The 18204-nt window shown below is 37.5% G+C and overlaps 1 protein-coding gene across 7 annotated transcripts in view; it reads right to left on the bottom strand.

The window, feature by feature from the left end:
• The window catches only part of LOC149180519 (Polynucleotidyl transferase, ribonuclease H-like superfamily protein), a 431165-nt gene extending 413356 nt beyond the window's left edge, over positions 1-17809 (bottom strand). The window contains exons 1-2 of one of the 7 annotated variants that reach the window (XM_089416155.1): positions 17564-17806; positions 17339-17448 (exon numbers count right to left, since the gene is read on the bottom strand). In XM_089416155.1, the coding sequence (XP_089272281.1) occupies positions 17339-17407 (69 nt within the window). In that variant the 5' untranslated portion in view covers positions 17408-17448; positions 17564-17806. Of the gene's footprint in view, positions 1-16605; positions 16725-17338 lie in introns of all 7 variants that reach the window. The other 6 variants (XM_089416158.1, XM_089416157.1, XM_089416153.1 and 3 more) reach the window with 6 other exon arrangements.
• Positions 17810-18204: the final 395 nt, after the last annotated feature.

The raw sequence follows: 18204 nt of genomic DNA, 5'->3' as shown, positions 1-18204 counted from the left end.
CCACCAAAAATATTTCTCATCCTTCTTTTCCTCGAAAAACTCTCATTTAAAATAGCCATCATGGACCATCCTCTTAAAAAATTTGATTCACTAGATCATTGGCTCCTTTTCTGGACCATCAAATTTTTCCTTAGGCCATCTTCTCTCGGTAAATGGAATTTTTGACTTTAATATTTTTTACTTGACTTTAATATTTGCAAATTTCCATCTCATTTTTTATCATTTTCACTTGGCGAAAGGAAAAAAACAAAACAAAACAAAAATCTCTCATTTTCTTTTCTGGCTAATTATTTGCCATTCTTTTTCCAAAAATTAGAAAAAATGGGATTTGAGGTGTAAATACATATTTTTCCACCCACAAAGTGTGTCTAGATAAAAAGTTGAGTTGTAGAGGTCGAATTTTGATTACTCATACCCCCTACAACTTCTATAGACAACACTTATTACATTTTACAACAAATAATTATTAAAAATCCCAACAAGTGGGAAATTTTTAATAGTTAAAAGTGACACTTAGACTCGACCAAAATTTGTGAAACTTTAGAGATAATCTAGTATGGTAATAAACATTAATTATAGACACTAGGACTCACCTAAGAGTCAAGACTTTATCATCAAGCCGTCCTCTAGCTTTGGGGTATATATGGGTGAAAAACTCAATTGATTATAAGTGTTGAAAAACAAAATAATGGGTTAAGGAAAAAAAACTCCCTGGAGTGAACCGCTTGCATAGTCCCTACCGAGGCTTTTTGCATGACCCATTTTCATCATACTAGAATCATTTTTACATAATCCCCACAAAGTTGTAGAATCTGGGATACAAAACTGATGGATTATGGAATTCTAGCATTTCTGACATAATCTGATGATGATGAAATGTTTTTGAATGTGCTTTGCCCATGAAACCTTTGACAAGTCTTCAAATGTAATTTGAGTGGTTAACAGGTCCAACATCCTAAGAGTATAGACATAAGGAGGGAGTAGTCGTGGTGGCTTGAATTACCCCTTTCCTTGGCCTGTCTTTTCCACCCCTTTGGTGTGCCTTTTACATTAATGACTTATCTTTAATCCGTGCATAGTTTACGAGCCCAAGCTTGCTTTTACATTTTTCCAACGCCCCATTAAGATGCAACAGTTTCTTGCCCATGGGTTGGGACTTTCAAGAGTTCCTTTCTTTAGATGAAGCATTAAATGCTTGAGGAATTGGATGATAACTAATGAGAGGGGTATAGCTCATGCTAGGTGTTGTCGCCGGGATTGTACAGGCCCCTGTGACAACCGCTCAGGGTAGGGGTTGTCACTCTGATCCCCGCCCACTCCTTTCTAGCTGTCTCCCAACAGCTGGCTATCGGGGGTAGTCCCAATGAGATGAAGTGAAGGAAGACAAGTTGGGGACCAACTTGCCTAAGAGACACGGATGAGTGGCCTAGACACTTGGTTAAATTAGAGCAAGATTTATTGATTAGATTAGATTTTCAAGGAATGCGACCAGTGTCTTAATGGAGTCACAATTCTGCTTATTAAAAATTGAAACCAAGTCGCAGGATGGACACCCGTTGCTTAAATGCTTGACTAACCTATATGAAATGCAAGTCCTAAAATCTACGTGAAGTGCAAGGATCTTAGTTAGCTTTAGATTATATGCCTAGTCTAAGTATGACCTTCCCTTAACTGTTTTGAAGCTGGGTTCCAAGGTAGGTTGTGGGAAGGAGGCCAACAAAAAACAGGCTATGACCTGATTAACGATACTTTTTGTTGTGATCCTATCACCCGATGCCTCTGGTGCTGCAAAGATTGTGACTTTGACAACTGCAAAGTCACCGTGTTAACCACTGAAGAGTTGTCAAGGCCCCTCAAGCTAGGTGAGAAGGGTTTCCCTATATTTCTATCAACCTAGTTTATGCTAGGAGGTAAATTATTAATGCAAACTAGATCTAGGATGCTTAATGCAAGATGACGAGTGAAATTTATCTTGAGTTAAAAAAATTTAAGTTACTTAAGTACTTAGCGAGTATCTTCTTATAGCAAGAGTACTTAACAATATTGAGATGGAAATCTTAAACAAGATAGATACTAACAGATACAGGAGCAAGATTCAACTATAGGTCAATCCACAAGATGCTTAAGTAAATCAACTTATCCAGCAATGATTATCAACACAAGATATCATGCCAATTTAAACTTAGATGCCCAAGTTAACTCTATTCATCAACAAGATTAACTTCAGATTTTGAGTGCAAAGTTAGACAACCTTTGAGACCAAGATGAGATAAGTTGATTTCAGATTTACGACAATTTAGATCAGCAACAACACTTCAGAAATTTCAGAATTTGTTAATGTTATGACAGCAGTAAGGAAACCACTTCAAATCATGAAATTTGCCCAACACATGAAATATAAAATTTTCTAATGACCAGCAAATGAAAATTAACTCGTTAAACCCACTTTATGATGGTGTATTCAGTGATATGTCAAATCTGATTAGCAGTAAATAACCACAGATCAGCAAGCTAATGATGCCAAGAATAAATAACCAATATGCCCAAAAATAGCAAAAATGCACTGAAACTTGAAAAATTCAATTTTTAAGGTTTCAAAGAGTATGACTCAGCAAATTTCAGAACTGATATGTTTATTACAGCAGTAAACAGATGATAATTAGAGAGCTAGAAATACTAAAGACAATGCCCAAAAATAGTAAAATTTTGCCGGAAACTGAAAATTCAAAATTTTTTACCCTTATTAAGTGCATGCTTTAGAAATTTCAGGTCTGAAATTCTCAGTTATGCAGTAAATTCCAGCAAGCATAAAATTAGATCTAGGCTAGATCTTAGATGCCCAAGTGGCCAAAACTCATAAAAATTTAGATTTTACAATTTTAGGTGATTTTGACCATTAAACATGTGATTTTAGAGCTTAATTATCACTGATTTGACTGTTGTGATAAAACAGAGATAACACTAGGGTTTAGAGGTCAAACCCTAGGCCCAAGGCCTTGAAGAACCTTTGGTCAAAATTTGTTGAAACTTTGGGATCAAGTTGCCACTTGAAAAATAAAAATTTTGAGCCTCAAAACCTGCAAAACCATCAAGTATTCAATGATCAAAAATCAGAGGAGGGTTTTAGGGCAGATTAGGGAAAAGAGGCGAAGAAAAGCCTAGGCCAAAGAAGGCCAGTGTTTGGGGATAAGGGGGTTAGAGTGATATATCGGGGGCAGAAAAGGCAAGAGGAGGCCCAAAAGAGGCAACATTGGGGGAGAAAGAGCCTCAAAGGCTTGATGCAGGGTTAAACGGGGCTTAAAAGGGAGGATGTTAAGGGTTTTGGGCCCAAAAAGGCCACAGAAAACCCTCAAGAGCAGCGTCTAGCCTTCCAAAGCGAGGTCGAGGCGGCCCCAAAACGTTACGGCTAGCCGTGAGAGGGGCTAAAACCCTCTGTGCAAGGAAGGAGAAGGAGGAGGCCTTTAGGCCTTACAACTAGCCCTAAAGGGCTGAAAAATGTTGACGCAAGGGGTCACTGGGCTGACACAGGGGCTGAGGAGGCCAAATCTAGGCCCAAGAGGCCCGAAAAATGAAAACCCTTGTCTTGAAAAAAATCTTCCTCGGATCTAAATTTTGTCGTGAAATCTTAAGTGAATAGCCTTGCAAAATTTTCAAGAGCCTAGATTTTACCCTCAAGGGCCTAGATCTAGCTCTTCCTTCACTTAATCTCTTGATCCAACCTACGAAAAATAAAAATACAACACCCAAACCCCAAATATATACAAAATAAATCTAAAAAACCCCACCCCAAGTTACAAGAATAAATTACAATTAAAATTACAAAATTATTTTACAAATTATACAAGGTTTTTTAAATGAATTTTGAGAGAAATATTTTTATAATATTTTTTCTTTGATTAATGCCTAAAAATTCTTAAGAAAAATTATGCTCACTATAGCCTTAGCGAAGATTTAATCCATCATATAAAAACTAAGGATCCAAGTAAAATGATCCTTGCCCACAGTCTGTGAACTTGGAGACCAAGGATTGAGTACCTGCAAACACTATGTATTATCTCAAAATAATCACATAAAGCACAACATAGGAAGCCCATAGTCAATACATACCACAGATCAACGAACAAGAACACCTCGAGTTGCACCCCAAAGTCTTTTATTATAGCAGAAAAAATAGTTCCCAGCGGGACAATAGTTTACAAAAATGCTTCAGCAGCAATATTCTAGTCAGAGATCAAGATACTAGAGACTCAAATGACTCTCTAATTTATAGGTAAATCCTCCAAATGGAAAAATAATGGCTAGTTTCTTTGATCCTTGTCAAAATAATCCTGGCCGTTGATAAACACTTCAAAAAAAAAAATCTTGGCCCTTGAATTTTTTATTTTTGAGGAATTTTCGAATTTATCATTTAATTCATTTTTAATTAGCTCAAAATTAATTATTTTGAGCTAATTTCCTCAAAATTTTGACTTTGACTTAACCACCAAAGTCCAAGGGTCCAAATTTTCTTGAAATATACAATATTCTCTTGGCGGAGGACCTCTAAAAATTGACTCTTTTGAGACCCAAGAATTTTTCCATTTGGAGAATTGATTTTCCTGAGACAATTTAAATTTGACTCTAATTAATTAATTTTCTAGCTTAGGATTTAATTTTATTTTGCCAAAAAAATTAATTAATTTACACATGAGGGGATTTAATATTTTTCCGACCCTCTAATACATAAGATTTTACATTTACAAGACTCAAAGAGGGAATACACATTTGGCTTAGACCCTCAAGACACATAACCCATCTGTGACATAATATGATCTAGTAAACCAAGTGATTTGTAATAAAATAATTAAGCCAACTAGCTTAAATTATTCCCAAACCACTTTTACATCAGACTCGACTAAAAACACTAGGACTCACCTAATAATTCGACAATAAATTTCACCCTAGCTTTGGGGTTTAGGCTGGAGGGAAAAAACTCTTCTGGTTAGCCGTGTTTAGAAACACAGGTAATCAGGGAGGTTAAAAAACCTCCTAGGATGAAATTTGTCATCAAAATTATAGACTTACCTAGGTCGTTACATTAACTCAAGGTTTTACTAAGATCATTTGCGTTACATAACTTGCAGAATGGGATAACCATGACACATAGACTGTTGATATGTGATCTGATTATGTTGAAAAAAATGGTACTTCCACTTCCCTGGAACTTTGACAATTTGAATGCAACACTAGGCTTTTCCCCACACACTAGACATTGTCCCAACCAGCTTTTGCATTTTACAATTTCTTTCATTGTGAATTTATATGCTTTTAACTTTCTTTTAGTTGCATCAACATCCGGGGCCAAGTTTTCGGACCCTGACTTAAGGATGTAGATAAAGGGTGTCAATCTCAATGACCAATGACTGCCAACAAAGAATGGAGATGGATAATCAGAAAAGATGGAAAGTGGTGAGTATGGATTACCTTAGACATGCTATATCAATCAAACTCCCTAGTTGTGCCCTTCCTAAACCCTAAGGCCTCAAAAGAGGTCCCACCAGACTAGAGTCAAAGACTAACCTCCCAAAAAAGTGTGGGAACAAGAATACAATTGAGATCGATCAATCATCCAGTATACCCTATGATCCACATTAATATGCCCATAGCATTAAATGAATGCACATGATAGCAATAATAGTTAGAATACTTGTCGATAGATGATGTTATGAATATAATTCATAACAAGTAAATAAATAATATAAATGTAAATATTAAATAATCAAAAAATGATTATGTTAAATAGTCATTAAGTTAAGTGAAAAGGCATGTCTAAAAGACATGCGTAATCATGAAAAGTCACCTACTGAGATATAAAAGCAGGGTCTTCATTGTAACATTCATCACTTATATATTTATATATATTAATAAATTATTATTACAAATACCTCTTGTGTATTGTTACATTCAAGTCTATAAGCTATCAGTTTTTATGCTTCAGTGGTATCAGAGCCATGGCACACAATATAATCATGCGGGTCTTTGAACGTTGTTCACCGCACAATGTGCCATTACGTTCACGTCCTGATTGTGTTGAGCAGTTTAATAAAATTCAAGAAGTATATCAGCGATTAGAAAACTCATGTGCAGAAGTTAAAGCATGACGAAAGGAAATCGATAGTAAGGGAGATGATAGCGACATTGAAGAGACGAAACAAGGTGAGGCAGGAAAAGAAGATAAAGCATTAGATTATTATAATGTTGAAGATGAAGATGTTGCAGAAAATTATCAAAATGATGATTCCGATGAAGCTGATATAAATCAAGATGAGGATTATCTTGAGAAACAAGGAGAGGTACAATATCATAACAATGAAGAAGATGTTGTAAATGAAAAACTATCATCCATGACCCTGGAGCAAAAGCAGGTTGTTGTAGATATTGGCAATGAAAGGATATTAGATTTATCCTGGCTGAAAGAAGATATTAATGAAAATCTGCCATTGGTGGCTCTTGAGAAAAAACAAGTTTTTGAAGATGTGATGATTACTGATTCTGATTTTGATGATAAAAGTGAAGTGAAAATGGCTAATTCTGATAATGGAGAGAAAAATATGAATTCACATGGTAAAAGTGGAGGAATCAATGCCACTTATGGTGAAGGGGAAGATATCAAAATTGTTGAGTTGGAGGTAAACAAAGAATCTGACATTGATAGTGAGAGTGAGGAAGCTTTTCCCATGTTAAAAAACACCTCTTCTCCTCCTGATGGCTCAGATGGTGACATTGAGGTCATTCAGAAAATAGGTCCTCAACGGGAAAGCAAGAAGATGATGTTCTGGCAAGTTCACGGTCAGTAACATCATCAGAGATTTTAGACAATAAGAGCAAAGACATTAATTGTATTGATGGACCAATGAAGTGTCTCCAGAACATACCCAATCCAAATTGCAATTCAGTATCATTTCGTGATACCTCTACCAACGAAAATGATGATTCTCAGTGGAGGAACCAAAAAATTACAAAATGATTCATTCTATTCATCATGTGAGGAAGAGTATTTCCCACATATTCCTGAAAACTTAAAATTGGCTAATAAGGACTATTCGCTTGGGAAGCAAATGAATTCCTTTATCATGGAATCAAAAGATAAATATGTTCTTATTGAGATAAAGGAATCAGTGATGTCATCAGTTTGTAGTCAGTCTTCAGCCATAGAAATTCAAATGAGGTGGGGAGATCTTAAGAGTTCTCTATCAAATTTTGAAAAGGTTTTAGAAGTAGACCGTGACTACAAAGCAAGAGAACCAATTGTTGTCTGGTGTGGCCCTCAGCCAAATGCAAGATTGTTGTTGAATTATGGTTTTGTGGATGAAGATAATGCTCATGACCCTCTTATAGTGGAGGTATCACTAGATACAAAGGACCCTCTATACCAGGACAAAAGAATTATTGCACAGAGGAATGGCAAATTGTTTGTGCAAACATTTAATATATACATTGGCTGGGAAAAGGAAGTTGTCTTAGATATGCTTCCCTACTTACGACTTTCCTATGTATCAGATCCTTATGAGATGCAATCAGTTTTATCCTCGCAAGGTCCTGCCTGTCCACGCACAGTCAACACCTCTCGGGTCTGCTCCGCGGCGTGGGAAACCAAGCCACTATGCGTCCGCAAATCCCGCCATCGACATCCGTGTACAGCACGCCATCGCGACCACCGTGGACAGTACGCCGTCAATGATCGGGGAGAACAACGCTCCGCAAGGTTGTAGTGGGGTAATTGACATTGTCTTGGGTATCAACCAATTCGGAGAACGCGCCAGTCAAATTGTCAACGAAGCAGGACAACTGTTGACGGCCGTCGATTCGGTGATTAATACGATTGTGTTACGGTTGATATATATTTATTAATACGATTGTCATTACATATTATATATAAATCATAACTTATATATTATAACTTTATAGTATATATATATATAGTTATATAAGTTAATATTAACAACAACATAGAAAAATAATAATAATATATTCAGTATAAATAAAAAATAAACAAAAAACAAAAACAAAAACAAAAAAAATCAGCGCAAAAAAAAATAAAAAATAAAAATTAGAGTTTATTCAAAAAAAATGCAAGGAAATATTACTGATGAGCTATAAGACGAGAGGATGGCCAGATTATACACATCGAGACAACAAACACTAAGTGAAGAAAATCCACTGCATTAAAGCTTTGAGGACAAAGCTTCCAAAGGAAGGGGCTATGTTATGAATATAATTCATAACAAGTAAATAAATAAAATAAATGTAAATATTAAATAATCAAAAAATTGATTATGTTAAATAGTCATTAAGTGAAAAAGATTGATTATGTTAAATAGTCATTAAGTGAAAAGGCATGTCTAAAAGACATGCCTAATCATGAAAAGTCACCTGCTGAGGTATAAAAGCAAGGTCCTCATTGTGACATTCATCAATTATACATTTATATCTACTAATAAATTATTATTACAAATACTTCTTGTGTATTTTTACATTCAAGTCTATAAGCTATCAGTTTTTATGCTTCAGATGACCTACCTTCCTTTAAGAAGAAATGTCAAATGAGAGTTGATCGGAGCAATGGGTCAAGAATCCTGGCACAATGTTATTTGTTGACCACCATGGGGTTGTTGGCTAGTTGGCTATCAAATGAGGAGGAATAATTTCTCCTGGTGATTACGCACTTTTTGGTGGGTAACGGACTTCACCAAGATTATTGAAGATCTCCTTTATTATTTATATGATAAATACGATCCGCTTGTATTGGTTCTATATGTAGATGAATTAATACTTACAAGTGGTTATGACATGCTCATTGCATGGTACAAGGAGAAGTTGGCCAGTGAATTTGATATGAAAGGCATTGGTCTTATGCATTATTTCTTGGTCTCAAGGTTTGGTACGGTATAAGGGAGGTTTTCCTTAAGAAAGGGAAGTACACAAGGAGATTTTAAAGAGATTCTGGATGTTGGATTACAAACACATGGCTACGCCTATGGTGCCAAATATGAGATTATTTGTTGCGTTAAATTCAAACTTGATAGATCTTTTTGTGTGTAGGCAATTGATTGGTTCCCTAATGTATCTTGTGAATAGCAGCCTTGATGTACGTTTTGCAACAAACACTTTGAGCTCATGGTTCAACCTTGAAGATTCATTGGATAGCTACCAAGCATGTGCTCAAATACTTGAAGGACATAGTTCATTATGGCATGAGGTATGTGGAAGATGGTCAATTGTTGTTGCGTGGATCTATTGACTCTAAATGGGCAAAGGATGTTAGTGCTAGAAAGAGCACTTTTGGATTTTGTTTCACTTTGGGAATAGGTAAGATTTCCTAGTTCAACAAGAAGCAAAAGACAATTGCACTAAATTCAGTAGAGGTTGAGTGGATGGCCACTTCTGCTACTAGTAGTGAGGTGATATGGCTTTGCAAGTTGATAATAGAGTTGATCAATCAAAGATCCATATGGCCTCACAAGTTGATAGTAGAGTTGATCAATCAGATGTTGGAACTCATTGTTTTGTTTGGTATAATAAACAAAGTTGCATCAAGCTCTTTGAGAATCCAGTGTTTCATGATCGTTCAAAGCAAATTGCCCTTTTCTACCATTTCCTCAAAGATAAGAGTTCAAAGAGTAGTAGTGGCTCTTGAATATGTGGTTTCAAACTCGCAAGTGATAGACATTTTGACCAAGCCCCTAACTAAGGGGAAGTTTGAGTTGTTGAGAGAGCAACTTGGCTTGGTGGAGAACATCTTCCTTGCAGAGAGGAAGTGTTAGTTTCTTTACCTTTTGCTCTATAGGTAATTCTCCTTCAATGGATCGGCATGTTGAATAGATCCACGCAACCTCTTTCTTAGCACAGTATCGAGTTTCGCGGATGAAGGTGCAGCAATAGAAAAAGCCTCTATGAGGCCACAAAAGTTATAGGCCTCTATGGTAGAGTCCAGGGTTGCGGGGGGAGTGCCCCCCCCCCCTCGATCCCACTCCCAATCCGCGCTCCGGGCAGGAGCAGGTCGGGAGTGCGCTCCCAGAAAAAAATTTCGCTCCTTGCCTATTGCCGGACCGATATGGGGAGCGTCACTCCCGTTTTTTGGGAGCGATTTTGGGATCATGCTCCCGGATAAAATAAATAAATAAATAATAATAGTAATAATAATACAAAAAATAATAATAATAATAATAAATAAATAAATAAATTCGCTCCCTGCCTATTGCCAAACCGATTTAGGGAGCATCGCTCTGGGAGCGGTCAGGGAGCGATCGCTCCCGGCAACGTGAGCGACGCCCAAAAAATCGCGCGAAAAAAAAAAATAAAATACGCCGGCAAAGAACCAAAGAAAAAGAAAAAAAGGCGTCGGTTGGGGAAAAAAGGGAGGAAAGGGAGGGAGGGCAGGAATATAAATAAACCCTCCCTCCAATGAATTTCATTATTTTAGAAATTGTGAGTGAGAGTGAGAGTGAGAGCAAGAGGAGAATAAGAGAGAGTGAGGAGCAAGAGAGAATGAGGGCCAAGAGAGAGCAAGTTTCTTGTAGTTTCCATAACTGTTGACTCTTTCATATTTATTATGATATTTTTTGTAAACAATATATGACAATTTAAGTTTGAAGTTTGAAGTTGGCAATTATAACTCATTGGTAGTGATTATGAATTATGAATATGATGCTTCATGAAAGTTGTTTCATTTCATTTCATTTCATAACATTTCATTTCATGTTAGATATTATTTCTTGTAATGGTTAAACTTAGCTTACAAGTACAACTTTGGTGATCAATGATGATAAATGTTATATATTGAATTTTCAATTTTGAAAGCTTGAATTTGAAACTTTAAGATTGATGAATCATGATTCATGAGACTCAATATGTTGTATGTTACTAACTTGTGGACGTGGTTGATGAAGATTATAACTTCTAGATGATTGTTGTTATATGGTTCAATGATCAATCTATGTTTTTTTATGTTTTTTATATCTAATTCATCATTTTACATGTTTTTGTTGACATATATGTATCAAAACATAAAAATATATATATATTATATAAAACACGCTCCGGGAATCGCTCCCAAACTGGGAGCTTTTGAAAATGTCGCTCCCACACCAGTTTCGCTCCCGCTCCCCGCTTTCACTCCTGCTCCCAAGTAACATTGGTAGAGTCACATTCATGCACCATCTTTAACATGCTAGATTTAAAAAGTGCTTTTTAGTTGAGGAAGGCAAGTGCATTATTTTAATCTTTAGGAGTTGTTCTAAATTTAGATAAAGCAAATGGCACAGGTAGTGCCAGATTTAGCATAGGCATTGCTAGGGCAATGTTACCCGTAACCCAACATTTTGTGGGTGATATCCTTAGGAGAAAAAATTTCTCCAAGATGGTCCTCAGTCGGCAACCCCTTGTAGCCACCAACTAGCTCGTTGTGCCATTTCTCTGCCACCTGAGTCAACCATGTGGTCGCTCACCCATCTGTTATGATCGTATACCTTGTCATTTGGTAATTGAGTATTGTAGTTTGCTTATCATGGATTGTTAAAATTGGCAACTAGGGCCAAACTCCACATGGGTCATCTTATTTATGACAACCGATATTTTTCTTGGATTCCTCTCTCTGAGAGGTGTAGGATTGATCTAAAGATCATCTGATTCTGACATGTACAAATGAAGATATGAAATTATTTATGTTATGGACAAATTGTCAAGGTCGGCCAGCAAACTCATGCAGGCACAGAAGCCCAACAGTCACGTCTATTCATCCTCAACATTAGCCTATAAATACATGATGCCTCATCCTCATTTGGAAACACTTCACTTCTCACACTTCTCTCTCTCCTCACATGATTGGGTATGGATTTTTGGGCAGCTCTCCACACGTGCAAAGAAGGACTGTACTTCTCTATTCCAGTGGTTGATCAGCGTTGACCAAATTTGCAGGAGGTTGTTTTGACTACATTGACCAAGCGTTGACCTGTTTTTGATGCGATTTTAGGTGGAGGAATTCTGTCCTAGCAAGCCGCAGATTTGGGCACAAGAACTGAGGCAATCTTACCTCTTGTTTGGCCAGCGTTGATTGTACTAGGGTTGGTCACAGGGTTGACTTTTGTTGACCAGTTTTGACTGAACTTTTTCGGACTGTTTTGGGCTTATTAGACTTGCTGTTGGAGACTGAAGTTGACTGGGTTTGACCGAGCTGAATTGAGGAAGAAATTTGCCCTGTTGACCAGCGTGACATTTCTAGTTAGGGTTCCTTTGTTGCTGTTATAAAGTTTCAGAATTTGTAAATTGTACCATCTCTCTCTGCTGAACTATTGAAGACTAAAAGATGATTTGATCAAGGGTTTGCCCACATTGGGGTTTGTCCCTGGCTAGTGCCACATCTTGTGTCCTCTTGTCTTGGCTTGTCTTTTGTTGTTTATGTTTTGGTTTTATCAGCATTTTACTTACATGTTTATGTGATTGCTAAACTGAAATTGATATTGGGCTTATAAAGAAATTGAAGTAAAATTGCTCTAAAGCATAGAACATACCATTGTTGCCTAAAATTAACATGGACACTTCTAAACACGGATTAATGGGAGGATTCGGTAGAAAGAGTGGGTTAGGTTTGTGCTCCTGTCCCCTAGACCTCTTTTGGATGTTAACATTGGACCCTAGTCCCGTGGGATCTCTTTTACTAACCCTTGGGCTTTAGGGATGGTACTACGTGGAAAACCATGATTTTGGTTGCGTGGTCTCACTCCCTCATCCACATATATTACCCCCCTTCCACTCATTATTACCCCATTCATCATTTCTCCCACCTGGTTCCACATTCCTCCACTGAGTCTACATATGGTTAGCCTTCACCTTCCCCTTGCCCACACCTTGAGTCGGACCTGGAATGATGCCCCAGAGGTTGATGCAGCTGAAAAGAAAAGTAAAAGCATAATTGGCTACATTCAATAGGAAAATGTACCACAAAATGCAAAAGATGGTCAAGACATACATATTTAGCACGTGGGCAAAAGCTAATGCATGAGCTCTACCCCATCATCATGGCCATCACCCTGGTTCCTACAGGCCCTAGATGAGCCTCCTTTATCATTCAGGAACCCATGATTGTCCCAACCCCTAGTGGGCAATGAACCGCCCTCTACCTAAAAGGGGGTATCCGTTGTTATATCTCACACATCATGCTCTTATCCCTTGAGCCTCAAGCAGTGAATTAAAGAAAAATCATAAAAGGCAAAAGGCATATAAAGAAGGGTGGAAAAATCAAGGCCATGGTACCTCATGTACTACGATTGCTCCCTCTTAATACATTATATACCCAAGTGTGGGTTTTCCTTTTATTAGCTACCCTTGTACCCTAGCATGTGGCCCAAGCTTGCCCCTTTTCATCCCCTACTCCATTCATCACTTTATCACATTCCCTCACCCCTTAACAGATGTACCTTAGACACATTATCCCCTTTAGAAGTAGAAACCACCTAATAGGATACTTGGTTAACCCCATTTGGAACTTGGTGACATTAACACGTGCGAAAGCCCACTATGGAAGGGTATGCCATTATAAAATGCCCACCTGTTGTCCATGGTTGTAAACTCTTTTACTCAATTTCCATTGATGATTTGTTTTATTGGAAGGCTAGGGGACGCATCGGATCTTATGCAAGATTGCAGATGATCCCATTTTGGGTTTGGTCTCCTTATATGAGGTCCTAACCCTCCAAAGGGCTACATTGGCACATGTACAGTGTGTTGAGAGCCATGGGCCTCCACAGCAGTAGACAACACTCCATGGATCCCCAGAAATGTTCAGAGATGGATCGATATTCACCTATTGGACAAGGAAGATGCACCTGGTTCACATCTGCCCAGTCGGCCCCACAGTTGTACCATGCACTTGGCAAATGACCTAAGACTTGTATGCTGATGTGGCATCACTTACACTTACACCATCATCTGAGCCCTTACATATGGTCTACAGGCATCTTCGACTTACTTGGAAACCCATGAGGTCACTTGTGCGCCCTCACACCCATTGGGAGCACCGCAGGTTTATTATGTGGAGAGCAAGGGGTCACCCCCTTGTCCATTACTTTTGGGAGTCCTATTCATCATTATGGCACTTATGGACTTCATCAGGCTTCTTAGATTCTTAGAAGGCCCAAAGACATGTATTATTGATCATTCGACCTCTTGAGAGGCTTGTTATTTTGTTTATGAGCTAGTTTGGTGGGCTTGTCACCAAAAGTTAGTTATTTGCACATTATTTTTATTTTAGGGGCTAATGTAGGCCCAAGTAGCTAAATCGAACTCATTAGGAGTGTATAAATACAAATGATGAGAGTTCATTTCTCATCATCACTTGGTTTGGACTTGTATCTCTCTAGAGATTTTCGCTATTCCTTCTTGGTGGACAAAATTTTGGAGCATGGATGAATTTTGATGTTTGGATTATCTTTTCTTATCTTAGAGCTTCTTGATTGGCAAGTTTATTGATGGTTGGATATATTCTCTTACATGTAAGTACAAATTTAATGTTATTTCTTCTTTTACTTTGTCACATGCATTAATGATGAGATTTTCGCTATACTAGGGCTAATTGTATGCATTTACTACAAAATTGTAGAATTATGTTTCTATATAGCATCTCTCTATGTACGGGCCATGTATGTTGAACGAATTCTCCTAGGGATAATTCTATGGTTGAATTTATCTTGACAATTTGTCTTATTTTGCAAAACGCAGTGTAAAAGCTTTAAGGTTACTCTCCTTTGTCCAAATGACAAGCAAAGTTTTCCTTGAAGCCTCCTTGACCTAGAAACAAAGTCCATTCTCATATTCTTCTTGAATCCAATCTCCCCATAGGATTAGCCACTAGTCTACCATAAGGTGATTCCTCAAAAAACCATTTTTCTTCGCCTCTCCTTCTTTATTCTAGGTCTAGCCACATTAGGGCTCCTGGGGCATCATTTTCCCGACAAACCACCCATAGAAAAACTCTACTCTCTTGGCCTCTACTGCGTTGGTGTGTCTTCTAGGCCTCCTCCAAATTTAAAGGAATTTTGAAGGTGGAGTTGTGAGATATCCCAAGCCCTAGCCTCGAGATTGGTTTTTGCCCTAAGTTTCCCTAGGCTAGTTCCTCATAGGGATTATTTTGCACCTTTAAGTGAAAATAATTTCTTTGATCCCCTTCTCCTCCTTGTTTAGGTCAAGTTCATCATTGGTTGCTAAACTCCTTCCTCTTGACCTAGCTTGGGTCCACTTGGTCTCATGTGGTCCCATACCTCATGAAATTAATTCTTCAAAAACCACTTGGGAAACCAAGTTCTATAAGCATTTTAGAGATTGGTAAGCTCCTTTACAGTTCACACTCCTTAAACCTAGCCCTTAAATCCTCGTCCCCTTTTCCTAAAACGCTTTGTACCTTGCTTAAGAAGCAAGCAAGTCCCATTGTTGATCCCCTAGGAAAGGGTCCCCAAGATCACTTCACGTCCATCTTAGTTCATCTATCCTTCATAAGTGATTCTCTATATATTGGGTCTCCTCCCATCGGTGAAAGTCCGTAAAGAGTAGGAAGATTTAGTTGCGGTGACAGTGGGCTTTAGCTTCATTGTTGCTCTTGACCTAGCAAGTGCCCCTCTAGGACCCCTTGCTAGTTTGAGTGGAAACAGGCAGGATGCTCATGCATGATTTGGTGCACTATTCTAAGTGTGGATTAGGGTTAGGGTTTCTTTTCCAACCTAGATGCACCATAGGGATGCTCTATAATATTTGTAAACCCTAGCAATTAGAGGAAGCCTCCATAAGGTGCAGCAGAAGTTAGAGGAATCTCTGATAGAGAGACACGTGCAATCTCTGATAGAGAGGCACATGCATGCATGTGCCATCTTTCACATGATAGACTTGGAAGGTGCTTTTCAGTTGAGGAAGGCACTGCCTTCTCTTTATTTAAAATATGCTGTTCAGTTCTAGATTAGGCACTATTTTCATTTTTAAGTGCTGTTGTTCTAAACTTAGATAAAGCATGTGGCATAGGTAATTGTCAGATTTAGCCTAGGTGTTGTTTCCTGGTCCTTCTATAAAAGAAAGGCTACATATAATGGAGTTTTGAGCTACTTGCAATGTGGTTCTTTCTTTTTAGAGTATAGAGTGAAGTGATTGAGTGCTGCAGTTTTGTGTTTGCTGTTAGTGTTTTCAGACTTATGTGTTTGACAATCTAGTGATGGATGTGCAGTGTTGTGTTTGCTGCAGTATTTCTTTGTATGCTTTAGCATTATTAGAACAACAGTTTTGAGTGGCTTTTAGGTTTCGGCTATCCTGTAGTTTAGGAATTCTTTTAGTACAAAATTTGCTTATCGTGGTTCTAACAAACATTCTAATATGCTTAACAGTTTAATATTTTTGGAATGTGGAAAAGCAACACATAGCAGTTGATAGCAACGTGGGCAAGGAAAGTTACTTGGGATTTGGGCCAGCTGCAAAAACACAATAATGAGATGGGTTAGTTTTGGGGTTAAAATTTGCTGAAATTTGAAAACGAGCTTCAAAATGTTTACCAAGCATCGAACTGATAAATATAAGGGACCTAGAATATACCACTTCAACACCTTTTTTTTTACCCAACTATCCGGAAGAGCATTTTTTTGGAGGTTGGGATCAAATTGACAATGGGCCCCAAGTTTTGTAAAGGACAATTTGCAAAGTCATTTATTTAGCTGCATCCAAACATGTATACGATTGGTTGAAACAGAATAGAGACATAAATCAATCTGCATTGAACATAAATTTAATTAATAAATGTAGTTCATCATTTCCATCTCGGATGTTTCTCGTTCCATAAATATAACAAAGGATTTCAGTATTCATTGAAAATACAGATTGGGACATATTCAAGGCCAAATTGTTGAGAAGGGTGGCTTTTTATATGACAGGTTGGCAGGAACAGGAGTACCGGAAGTTCAGAACAAAAGCTCCCAGAAAGAGCACAAAGACACATATTGCTTTAGAGACGGGTATGATAATTGCACCCTTAAAAACATTGCATATACCACTACTCACTTCTTATCTAAATTATACTCATATATCCCATGCAGAAATACCTATGGACAATCCCTTCGGAACTGTGGCTACTTTGTCTACTAACCTCGCCTTGTGAGCCGTTTTTGGCTTGCCGTGGTTATCTATACAATGTAATTACATGCATAATATATTCCGTTACAGTCCATACTTACTCTACTCTCTTAATTTTGCGCATGTTGAAGGCATAACAACATAAATAAGAAAGGAAGAGGAAATCATAAAGCAATTTATAGATGAGAAGATGAGATACCTCTGCTCCATAGATATCGAAGTATGCAGTTTGAGTAGATGTCCCTCTCTTCAAATCGGGAGGTGCCATGGCAAATATAATAATAATAACCAGGCTCAACTGAAATGAAACTGAAACTGAAATATTTGAATTTGCCTTTCCACTTCCGATTCCGCTTGAAAATTGTACACATATATATTTACACAAACAGGAATAAAGATGATGATGTACTCGTGGGAGAAACACCTGGGAAGCAGCGACCAGGGGTTTCGAGCAAGGGCACACCAAAGAGAAGTGGACGGACTGTCGCCTTTTCTCTCTAATTATTTATTGCCAATTTCGTTCTGCCCTGGAAGTGAATAAATGACATTCAAAACTGGTAGCGAAAAACTCTAGTCCAGTTACCAAAAAAACTTCGAAGCTGTTTTCATAATTTTAATATCAACTCCATTTTTCTGTCCTTTTACTTTCAATTAACGGGTTATAATTATAAAGGTGAGAACGCATTCAAGTTTTCATCTCATTAAGAAAACAACTCAAAAAAATTGTGAATTGGTTTCCGAGTTTGATAAAGAATATGTATTTTTCCATAAAAGGTATACATCTTTATAAAATAAAATAAAAAAAATTACTGTCCTTTTCCTTTCAATTAACGGGTTATTATTATAAATGTGAGAACGCATTCAAGTTTTCATCTCATTAAGAAAACAACTCAAAAAATTTGTGAATTGGTTTCCGAGTTTGATAAAGAATATGTATTTTTCCATAAAAGGTATACATTTATATAAATATTTTTTTATTTTGTATTATGGTGAATTAATAATTTATTAGATTAATTGGGACAAAGTCCAAGATGAAACCTAGTGGCAAGAGTATATTCATCAGTC

The sequence above is a fragment of the Pinus tabuliformis genome, chromosome 3_2 (assembly GCF_031772625.1).
Source record: "Pinus tabuliformis cultivar Carrire ecotype Pingquan chromosome 3_2, CPIR1, whole genome shotgun sequence".
Taxonomy (NCBI): Eukaryota; Viridiplantae; Streptophyta; class Pinopsida; order Pinales; family Pinaceae; genus Pinus; species Pinus tabuliformis.
The sequence above is the reverse complement of the archived record's forward strand: the minus strand, read 5'-3'. Positions and strand labels throughout refer to the sequence as shown.